This window comes from Haemaphysalis longicornis, unplaced genomic scaffold (genome assembly GCF_048455015.1).
Source record: "Haemaphysalis longicornis isolate Haplotype H1 unplaced genomic scaffold, Haemaphysalis longicornis Haplotype H1 scaffold_28, whole genome shotgun sequence".
NCBI lineage: Eukaryota > Metazoa > Arthropoda > Arachnida > Ixodida > Ixodidae > Haemaphysalis > Haemaphysalis longicornis.
The window spans coordinates 87,335-99,353 of NW_027526329.1; the positions used below are offsets into that span (position 1 = coordinate 87,335).

The 12,019-nt window shown below is 45.1% G+C and overlaps 1 protein-coding gene across 10 annotated transcripts in view; it reads right to left on the reverse strand.

The window, feature by feature from the left end:
* LOC144172980 (riboflavin transporter 2-like) overlaps positions 1 to 12,019 on the reverse strand; it is a 92,206-nt gene that overhangs the window by 15,716 nt on the left and 64,471 nt on the right. For 5 of the 10 annotated variants that reach the window (XM_077701576.1, XM_077701569.1, XM_077701574.1 and 2 more), the window contains exons 2-3: positions 9,180 to 9,261; positions 1,343 to 1,694 (exon numbers count right to left, since the gene is read on the reverse strand). In XM_077701576.1, coding sequence (XP_077557702.1) covers positions 1,343 to 1,606 — 264 coding nt within the window. In that variant the 5' untranslated portion in view covers positions 1,607 to 1,694; positions 9,180 to 9,261. Of the gene's footprint in view, positions 1 to 1,342; positions 1,695 to 9,160; positions 9,262 to 12,019 lie in introns of all 10 variants that reach the window. The other 5 variants (XM_077701572.1, XM_077701568.1, XM_077701570.1 and 2 more) reach the window with 1 other exon arrangement.

Genomic DNA, 12,019 nt, shown 5'->3' on the forward strand with positions numbered 1-12,019 from the left:
TCCTTTTTTCTATTTATTGCGGCCCAGCGATAATAAAACTTAGTCAGCGCTGTGTTGGTCTACTCCTCTGTTGTCCCGTTCTTTCGCGCTGTTAATCCCAGAAATATGTACCCACTGGCCCGCCTACAATCCGTGTTACTAGTAAAGCGTAGCTTATGTAGTGTCTTGAGTGTAACCTAGAACCACCAAAAAGCTACGCTTCCGTAATCGAGCGTGACGCTGCCGCACCGGCGTCCAGGCTCGAATCCTCAGAAGTAAACACAGCTGTCATGGTTGCCAAGCGACGCCCGGACCAATTCCAGCCGTCAATGACGGCCGCAATAGGTCGAATAAAGCTGGCCACTCTGGCGTTAGGCACCAAAATGGATGGAGCTATGCGTCAGCGTTGTTACTCTTAAGCGCAGCTGATTCAGTGGCTCTACGTAACCCGTTCATCACTAATCTCGTTTCTGTTCCAGGTTTCTTCAACTTGGCTTCACTCGCTTAACTCATTCAGGTAGTGCAGCACTCGCCTTCCCGATTTTTGAATGAAGCGCGTGGCACCTGCACTTTTCTCTTCGGTTTTTGAGTGGTGCAGGAAGCGCAGGAAGGGTTCATGGCTTTTCTTGCCCTCCAAAGAAAGGAGGCGCAGAAGCCGACAAAAAAAGTGCAGGACCAATTTTGAACTGGGGGCACAGGCGCTGAAATAACCGCGAACTGGTTCAGGAAGCGCAGGCGAAATTGACTACACTTTAGGTTGATCCACAATGTTCTCGGTGTGAAACGATAGTTCTAGATAGGATTGTTCTTCAAGGTAAATCCATGCAGATCCAACACCGTGACATTAAGTTAATTGATGCTCGACAGTGCCCGTCCCTTGTTGGACGCTCCTCCGACGTCTGTTCCTGTCTTAATTTTTTTGCGCTGCACAATATGGCTCGCAAAAAATCTAATTCCTACAGCAGCTTGCGGCAATCGTGATCACTTCACACCATTTCGTAGGCAATACGTTCACTTTTGCCGTACGGGAGGGCTTGTAAGTTTACTGATCCTCATTAGAATTTTAGTTTGCAGGTGACCACATCAATGGTCAAATATAATTCGCAGCACGGGTGTATATAGCATCTAAATGAGTTCAGGATAACGTTGTTTAGCTCAGCTCAGCAGTGGAACATATTGCAGAGCGAAGGCTGTCAAAGACTAACGGCACACGGTACAATCGCTGTCCAGTGTGCTTTCCAAGTGTCTTCGTCAGCCCTGTAATGTGTTCGCCGTCTGAGCGAGCTTCTCACAGAAGATCAACACATGCATCAGAAAAAGCAACTGCCCAAAACCGTGTTCGCAAACTGCATGTGAAACGTACCCCGAGCCTGTTTCTTGCTAGCGTGTAGGCGAGCGGCCCCACGTTGGCCACCTGGATGACGATGACCAGGAGGGAACCGAGGTTCCAGCCTTCCGGAAGGCTGGGCACCAGCAGGGGCATCTGGACCCACAGCCCGTTCACGCTCACCCACGCACTGACGCCGAACAGCAGGGAGCAGGCAGAGATCACGGCTCGCGCCCAGCCGCTGGGGTCCCGCCGCCCTTGGGACGACGGCTGCTTGCCCGTGCCATGCGGGTCCTCCATGGCGACCTCGAGCTCCTCGTCGGTGTCCGGCTCCTGACTCGGCTGGCCACTTGGTTGTACTTGTAGCTTTTTTGGAGCAAGTGGGTCGCTGCAGTCGTAAATGCATCTTAACCCATGCGTCCACAACGTTGAAGGCGATACTTAATGGATCACGCATCAGCTTAACTCCTATGTTCAGTGTGTTGTATAACTGTCTTAGCCCAGTCGTTTCTTAATGTACACGCGGATATACTTTTTTATGAACTTGTTGTGTATCTTCTTATTCTTACTTCGACCGTGTACCGATATTATGGGCGGAGTACCTTAGGACCGCACAATGTCTGTCCGGGTCCATGCGCATAGCTGTTACAATCGCAAAAAAGCACACAGGCACTGCCAGTATTCGAGCCTGTGTCTCGTAGACCAGACAGAGTTCACATCTTTCACATCTTCAACCTTACACTTTGGCCAACGACCGTGAGTTAGTACGCGAGAGTCAAACGGCTTACTTCCTCGCCTGTAACGCTGCGGAGTACCTTATACCTTAAGACCTCCCAATGTCCGTCCGCGTCCATCCGTGCGCACGCCACCACGAAGAAAATTCAAGCGAAATTGTATTTAAGCCGGGAGTTGCAGTTTCATTTAGGGAATAATCAATGTGCAACTCACGGCTCATATCGAATGACAGTCGGGGCGCCAATCGGATGTCACTCGGGGGGCAACTTGGATGTTATTTGGAGTCCCCGTACTCCGCACCCTCGCCATCATCCACGGAGTGGAGACGCTGCCATTTTTTCTTGTTTATTGTTCTTTTCTTGTTTAATATGTTACTGTACGCGATCCACACTTTGTATAAACCCCCCTCCCCTTATTTATAGCCTTCGGGCCTTTAAGGGTCAATAAATGAAATGAAATGAATGTAGTGCTGCTGTTGCCCTTGCCGATTATCATGTTAGAGCCTTCGGTTATGTTCGATATCACCAAAGCGAGGAAGCCTGGATAAAATTGTTTAGAAAGCCGACTAATATCGCCGCTGTCCAAACAATAAAAACGCAGTAGACACATAAAAGTGCTCGCAGCCGTAATCCGACAACAAATTTACCAGTGCAAAGATCCAACCAGTGCCACTAAATTAAAGCGTAGCTTTGTTCTTATTTTCGCCACCCGTGTGACGCAGTTACCTGTGGTACACCATCTTTATAATTGCGATTTCAGCATTTACTACTTGCGTTTATCTGCATGGCAATGTGTTTTCGAGAATACTTGTGTTGAAAATAACCACAAGTTTCCCTACAAATATTCTCTGCGTGCCGATTCATTTCCTGCATCCTTGTGCGATTCCCACTTACACCTTCATATAGCCTGAGCATGTTAATTTCGTTTTTGTCCCAGCAACCTCCCAGCTGAGTTGTTCATAACTCCCTAACGTGTGCCTCCTGAATTGAATACTGTAAGGCTACTAAGGCTACTGCCACGTCAGACACCACGACATCGTACGGCCGTTTCATTTTAAGTGCGAATGCACTTCTTAAGCGAGCCTGAATCGTCCGCCGCCGTCGTCCGCATAGCAACAGCTGCGGGTGCGCGCGCTCCTCGTCTTCCTCCTCGTCTTCCCTAGCAACGGGGGAGATGGGCGCGCGCTACTCTCCTCCTCCTCTCTCCGCTCAGTGACTGCGGGTGTTGGGCGCCTCCTCATGGCACATACCCACGTGAGGGATTGACCAGGAATCGGGCGTGAGAAGGGCTAATGCACCCGCTTAAAGGAGTACTGACACGAAATTTCAAAGCTGAGATAACTATGTAAAACTCTTCTGCCAAGTCCGCACCGTCCTCCAGGACCCTTTTACGGTCCATTACACGGACCACAAAGCGATCCTTCTAGCAATCAAGTACAACGACAACACATCTGTGAATAAATGCATCTTTCTTTTAAGTGCGAATGCAACCGTGCATTCGCACTTACACACTCTCCCCCTCGGGGAAGTGCGAGGGAATTTTTTTGCTTTCGACGTTGAATCACCCCTCGGAAATTTTCAGCCAGAGCAATACCCCTGATACGAGCCACATCTAGTCTTGTCAGCGCAGTGAAAACTTACGTGAGCGTTGTTTGCAAAGCAGCGTTGCTTCCATTGTACTGAATAAAGTGACAGAAGGGAAACGCGCGTATTCCCTTACGTTCAGTTGAAGTGTAGCCATAGAGCTACGGCCACAAATTCGTAAACAGAACAGGTAGTTACGCTACGTGGATGCTGCGCTGCACTCGTTAGACTCAATAAATTTAAAACACCGTCTCCTTCCATGCCTGGAATGATGGCGCAAGAATGGCTGAAAAAAAGTGTGCTATTTTTGGCATTCCGATGACGCTTGTATAGCCATCCACTTTGCTCAACGCGGACATTAAGGGTCCTAACTTCAAAGAGGACATGGATCCTGATGGTACATACAGCAAAATCTACGGATTCGCATGCAGTCGGACGTCTTGACTTGTGGTGTTTGTTCGATCTTAGATAAGCAAACGCATACTTTCTTAGTGCGCTCTTCTGTTTTCGCGCCGTCCCTTCACACCTGTCATCATCCCTCGTTGATATACCTATCTTTAGCCTCGCTATAGGCTGTCGGGAAATTAAGCGGTGCCCTCCTGATCCTTCATTCAGAAGCCAGATACTTCTCGCATGTTCTTGCATGTTCCCGATCAACCCTAGGGCGTGAAAGGCTCGTAATTCCTTACTGTAAAATAAACCTCAGGATGGTGACTACACAATGTTCGCACCCAGCGGGAGTGTTCAGGCTTAAAAAATGAAAAATTCACCCCGCCATTTCCCGCTTTTACGAGAAGCGAAGGACGCTTCATTTAGGCTGGGTGAAGAAGTTTAACGGGAAGCCACAATCATTAATTGTGCATATAAAAACGCACGGCGTCTTCAGAATATAAATCAGGAACAGCTGAAATGGTCAAGGGTATCCATGGCTACTGTTTGTTTTAAATATGGCCTGTTTTTCTGTCCGTCTACAAAACCCTGCAGTCTTGAGAACCTACCTGTTGGTAACGCCGAGGTTCATGATACACGCCTGTTCTTCTGTTCCAACAAAATTCGGACCTCGCTTCTTGCTGCGCTCACGTTGTTTACCTCCAGCATTTGCCAAAAGTGTTGCCACATGTCTTCGTGAGTGGGACATACCCCTCAAAGGAAATGGTTGCAATGCGCCGTTATGTTTGAATTTTCGCAAAATTGTGTTTGCATGTCGCAGCCAGTTGCAGCCAGCTTTATGAGGCTTTCCTCGAGCCAGTACGTTTATCGCCATCGGTGCCGGTCATGATTATAGTTGTTCCAACTTGACTTGAGTTCCTCGCTGAGCATTGCATGAATATTTTCGCTTTCCACGACACCCAACACTCTGACCGTGTGGCTACGTACCCATTAAGCGGTCCTGCGTACTATAACCTCTCGATATAGGCTTTCGAAAAGTTATCCCCGCTTTCTGAACACAACTTCTGCTCCCAGCGCCTGCATCATCCTGTGTTTGTTAGCAGTAGAGTTGCTGTGGCCGACCGATCTCTACCAGCGTTTGAAGTCATCACCCTCTGGCCTCGTTACCTAATCGACCCTGCGGCATTGAGTTACTGCAAACGGTACTTCGAGTACGGATTGCCAAAGGAACGTCATTTGGGCAAGTTGGTATTGGTTAGGCATCTTGAACAGCAGTGTGGTAGACACAAACATTAGATAAATAAGATGACAGGACGACGCTGTCATCTTCTATATCTCCTGTATGAGTGTACTACCTTGCTGTTCTATATTTTAAGAGATTTTGAACAATGAAAGTTGGTCGCTTAAACAACTATTGCTTTACTAGGCTAGGTGTAATCCTTAGTTACTGGCATTATAACTTTTACAAGACTCACGTTTTGACAGCCACAACTGTTAAAAGATCATGATCAGGAGTACTTTCGCTCCCCCCCCCCCCCCGGTGTGCGGGGATGTGGTGGTTCCCGTATGTCTATGACCAGTTGACCTGTAGCTGATGATGAGGATAGTGACGACCACAACGATCGTCACGATGACGACGACGAATACGATGACAATAACGATGATGATATTTGGTTACCTATAGCTTGGCCTACGGCCGTCGTCTTCATTGCTACCACACCGCATGCACACCGAGCAAAATACAACAAAAAGTATTTTGATAGTTCCGAAGTTTCGAGGTCATATGTTAAGTCCACGAGCCACTCGAGCACCAGTAGTTTTCTGTTGTCGATGTTATAAAATGTAGGGTTGAAAGCTGTGAACTGGTCTGCTTCCCTCAGAACCAGTACATTCATTGACGCCAGACTTAAACATCAGACACACACATGTGCCTAGAGAAGATGCAAGACCTTCTGGTGCTACAAGGGAGCCGCTAGTTCAATGTGCAAACGCGCCCACTGCTACCGAAAAATAGACATTGCACGTTAAGGATGCGCAGTATCGCGATAAATATTACGACACTTCCGCCGGCCAGGCAGTGCCATGAGTGGCACAGAAGAAGTTTGGCACAAAGGGAAGGCTCTATTATTTTCAATTGCATTTCCAGATATTTTAACAGCAGGGATGTTTAAGCCGACCGTTATACATCCGTCGCCCCAAAAAACCTCGCGGAGCGATGACGTCACCTCACGTTTACATAGCGTCGCGCTCGCTTGAATAGCCTAGTGTCACCGGCGCCCGTCAAGCCGTGACGTTAAAGGAGCCATGAAGACAAAATACAAGTTGGGTTTATTAGAAAGACTGCTTAGTCCCGATAACAATGATACCAATATCATCGCAATGTTCGAACAAATAACGGAGATATTAAAGAAAACGTGTGAAGCAGTCGCGACCCCCTAGCCAATTCCCCGCAACTTTTCTATGACGTCACGGAACCTTGTTTGTGCGATTGGCGGCCGCCTAACTTACCTGTCGCGACGACAGATGACTGGACGTCTGTAATAAGGTCTCTAGTTCCATTTGACCGCATCACTTGAATGCTAACGTGCAGTTAACGCACTGAAAATTATATTTTATTGTTGGCCCGTATGACGTCACTCTTGCTCATAACACGCCACTGTGGCGCAAAATTTGAAAGTTTTTAAAGACTTCTTGCTTTTTTTTTGTTAAAAAACATCTTTTGTGGCTCTAATGGAGCTGAGTGAGATACCGAATCCTAGTTCTTTCAAATTAAACGAAGTTGTATTTTCTCTTCATGGCTCCTTTAAGGCTCGAGTAGAGACTAGAGATGTAAGTGTTCATGAAATATTGGAGTACGTGAAAAAAACGTTTTTTTTTCGTGTTTCTTTTTCAGAAAAATATTGGAAATTGAACAAAGATGATTCCGCACAGATCTTAAAAAATTCGACATACTTAGATCTCTCATCAAACGCGAAAAGTGACCATTTTTGCTGGTAATTACGCGAATTATACGAAATTACGGGCGCTGTAAAACGAAAATTAAAACGCTTATACTTCGAAACTTATGTGGGTCTGCATGGTATTTGAACCTGGGTCTTCACGAGCCAACGCATGCAAGTGTAGGAACTACAGTCCCAACCCCGTACCGGCCAAGCAGGAACGAGAAAAAACCGGATTCGTGCCGCGCGACAGGTGAATTTGAAGGCACTACAAAAACGATGCAGCAGAGAAGAGGTCTTCAATAATCGCTGGCTTTTGCCTTCAAATTACTTAAGACACTTAAGTGACCAATAAATTTGTCCTTTAACGCATGAAACAATATAATTGTTACATGCTGCGTCCCAAAAGTTCCAGCAAAGCTTCTGCTCTCAAAATCGGCGTACAAATTTACGTCAAGGCATTGATTTGAGGAAGATCTTTCAGAAAGCAATTTCAGAACTCGTACCGTGTGAAGGACATGAGCTCGTACCATGCCATCTTGTTCGCATGTAGGAATAGTGCGTTCACTATTCAGTTAAGAAAGCCTTTAAGTCACATTGAAAAGGGACCTTGAACGACCTTATCGATGACACGAATGGTACAAAATCCCGTTCAAGATAATATCACGCCACCAACAGAAGGCCAGCAGTAATCCTCAACATGTCGTTCGTGTATATAAGATGTGATTACTGATTACCAAAGTAATTATTGAATTATTAATTATTGATAGCAGTGATTAGTGACCTCAATTAGAGCTGATAAGGGGTAGTAAGATTGGTTAGTGAATATGCAATATAATTGCTAAGGTATTATCAGATGGGATAAATTAGAATAAATGAATATTATGCAGTAAGGTGGATTAAGGTAGAATAACTCAATTCGGGAGGATTAAGTGCGATTTGCACTGAGGTGCTAAGATATATACATGATACAGTAAAATAGACTTCCTGGTTTGCAACCGTTGAGCTGTGTACATAAAATGTACTTAGATGTCCCAATCGGAACTGCGGGTTACGTGCCCTCGACGGGTGACGTAATTAAGTATCACCAGGCTATTGCTTTCAAAGTACAAAGCGCGCAAGCAACTTCATTGCCCAGAGAAATTTTTGCAATCGGTCCACCCTTTTAATTCTTCTATTTCCTAGTCCGTTTGTGACCATCCTCACTTGCTAACCAGTCGCACTACTTTCCTAAACACACGTTATCACCGCCTAGAAATTAATCACGACTGTTGTGATGTTTATGTTTATTGGCTAGGAGTTTAAATGTGCCTCTTGCAGCGTCAGTTTCCACTTGAGCTTTGAGCTATCGTGGCATTCTTTGCTTTGGATGTTCAAGCATGTTTATGTGCATGCACAAATAATGCACAAAGACGATTATACAAGGAATTTGGTGGAACAGTATGTATCCACAACCATTTGTTTGCGTTGCACACACCCGATCTTCTAGAATTCCCCTACAGACATTCGCAATGATGGAGCCCCGAACGACACATGGGCATCCGCATCTTTTTCTATAACATCACGCATGTACTCCAAGTTTGCTTCCCTCTTGAAAAGCTTTCGTTTGCAACAAACGTCTTGTATGCTCAGCCGAAAACGACGACAAGGAAAATTTCTATAATTTGTCGTATTTTCGCTTCTCGTACTGTCGTCTGGTCATACTCTTGTCGTGTCGTAATTCTAATGTTCTGTCGTGTGTCGTATTCCTGTCCTGATTCTGATGTTCCGTGGTGCCGCATTACTGTCTTGTCGCGATCCTGATGTTCCATCTGTACTTTTACATGGTTTCAATGTTACTGCCCGGTATGAAGAGTAGCGTAAATGGCATTTCTGTTGTGACTACATGAATGTTTGTCGTTGAGAAAATTGACTTTCTCCTTGCGACAGAATTGCGTGTATAATAACAAATGGCTTTGTCATAACATGACTTATGTAGTCACAAGAGAGTTTTTCGTCGTACGGCAGGAATTGTTGTTAGGTTTTTGTGGTATTCCTGTGGTGATTTTAGACTGGGTAGGAGCATTTAGTTTCTTTTTTTTTAGTTTCTTCTCGAGAAGTAGAATTATCGAGGCTGAATCGTAAAGCCGGATTACATAAAAAGCCAAACAATGCTGTGCTATAAGCCGTCGCTCTACGAATAAAGGTGAGCGCTCAGTAACACTCACGAAATGGAATGCTTCTCACTTTTCCCTGCGAAGTCAGTTGCGGCCGGGCGCCACGCTTGAAGTCGTATTTCCTCCGGTCCACTACCACCGCATTTTTCCTTCTGCATAAAAAAGAGGAGTGAAACAATCAACAGAAAAATACGTCTCCCTTACTGCTTGGACGAAAAAAGTAAAAACAGCGAGTGGGGAGGGTTTTTTATGAAGCAGATATGCACAGAATGGAAGCATACAACAGTCGCTGTCTTTGTCTGCGATGCTATGCGCGTAGGCTGGAGCCACCGGGTGCCAAAAAACCAATAAAGTCAAAATACCCTCAATAAAATGGCGGCTTTGTCCCGGTAACAATGCTGCCAATTATATCGAAAGTTTCGAAACAAAATTAAATAATTCAAAAAACGTGCCTGCTCCAGTCCCAAAACGACGCATCACTCTGGACTTGGAGCAGGTCTTGGGCCAGGAAAGGGGCAAACCTTGCGTTTTCTATAGTTCGTCGGCCAGCAACAGAGTCCCCGAACCAAGGCATACATGCCCACACGCCTCACTCTAAGCCAATTGTTTTAGAGAATTCAGCTCCTGCTCTTTGTTTTTTGGTGTTAGCCTGCAAGCTTTATTTACGTTTTCTCTGCCATGGCAGTTTAGGTCACCCTGCTGCTGTCTACGGGTATCCCGCCCGACGTTTATGCTGGGATTCGGTGGTCTCTTATGAGGTACTGAAACCGTAACCCTACTCCCGAGAACCGAATATCACATTAACTCACGCCGCCATATTCACTGCCTTCTCAGACTACAACTCCATCAGCGCGTAAATCAATAAAACTGTCGTGTTGCTTTTTTAAAGCGAAGCTTTTGTGTCCTCACTGATGCCGTTGTATGTCAGTACGCCCTGAACGAAAGGCAACTTTCTTTGACGATAATGATAAATGATCGCGGCTGAAGTGAAAGCAAAAATTTGCTGAAATTCAGAGGATTATCTACTCATACGAAGCATTCTTACAGTCCCTTACAATCCCGACGGTATTAAGACAGGCAAAAAGTTCTGTACTAAATTTTCCATGGCAAATCGGGCATAAATAAAAATACGTGCATGGAACAAGTTGTTGCACGTCCGACACGCTCACAACACTTAAAAACACTTGAAGCCTTCTCTTGCACAACGGATACTTTTAACAATTATTTTCTTTTTTAGGACAATTCGCGAGTTTAGTAGGCTGCTAGCCGATATTGTGACTTCCAAGTTTCAAGTGTCTCTTTTTCTCATTCATATGCGTTATTGTCTCTTTTTTATATGGGTCCCTTAAATCTGTACCCCAGTGAAGTGCTTTTATTTGCATGTTCATTTATGTGATGTCATTATTTGTGTGTTGTATCGTAAATAAATAAATAAATAAATAAATAAATAAATAAATAAATAAATAAATAAATAAATAAATAAATAAATAAACAAAAATAACTAAATAAATAAAACTAATGAGTAAATATACATACAACAAACTTCAAGACGAAAGGTATAGAGCACAATCAGGCTGTGCCGCCGCTGCGTCGGATACGATTAACGTCAAAATATTTTTCTAATTCTGCAGATTCTTACGTTCCGAAAGTGCACATGGGTTATGCTGTGACCCGTAAGGGATGGCTCGAGATTAATTTTGTTACCACTTGGTAATCTTTACCGGGAGCCGCAATCTCAATACACACGCGCTTTGCTTTTTTTTGCCACCACAGAAAAAACAGCCGCTGCAGTCAGGATCAAACCTCTTGCGTCCACGAAGGTCACGGAAAGTAGTACCTCCAGCGATTAAGGGCTGGGGCTGTGTAATGCGGCATTTTCGTATCGCTTAAAAATGCGTAGCATTCTTGTGCAGGTACCACGCAGCTTGCTAAAAATAAAAACGCATTAAAACCTGCCAGTCTACGCTGAGGTAGGCTTCGCGTATTTAAAAAATGAAAAAAAAACGAAAGCTGCGTCTGCCGGGAATCGAACCCCGGGTCAACTGCTTGGAAGGCAGCTATGCTAACCACTATACCACCGACTCTTTTTTTTTTTTCTTTATTGACTATACCACCGACTCGGACGCTCCGCTCCACGTGACGTTCGCTGCCGGGATTGTGTCATTGTGGTGTAAGCGGACGTGCGAGGCAAATCCGAAACGAAAGTGGAAACTGAGGCCGGCCAGCTGCTAGTGACATTGTGAATGACGTGGTACGGCTGGCCAGCGGGTCTTCTCAACGGATGAGTCTACGGGCTCTGAAAACGTTTAAAATCGTTTGGGGCTTTACCCAATCTCCTGTTTAATGAAACTTTTGCGTCAGGAGTGCTTTCATTAAATTCGTACCGCGTAACACCGGTTGCGTACGCATTTTAGAGCGACTATTTTAAATTACCTAGGTCGCTGATGCCCGCAGCGCAGGTGCGATTTTTGTTATATATTGGAAGGAAAGTAGTAGTTCTTAAATTTCTCACCGTTACCTTCTGTTTGGTTTGACCGTAAACGTCTAACTACCCTAGATACTTAATTTACCTCTGTCGGTGTGTGAATCCTGTCAATAAAGGTTGAGGAGGGCAAGGGTGCCTTGGCAGCGTCAGGTACACAGAGAACACATAAGGGCGGCAACAGGTCTCAAATATTTTGTACGCATAAAAGTAATCTAAATATATACACATCGAAACGAGAAAAAACAACGAAAGAGGACAATGCAATAAAATTTACTGGGAAGGGTTCAACAATATTAAAAAAGAACGAGGTGGGGAAGGAACTGGATAAAACCGCTACGCAAGTCCCCTTCTGAACGTCATTCCTGAGCAATGCTTTTTATTTCCTTGTTTTTCTGTTGTTGTTTTTTGTTATTCATTTTGTATGG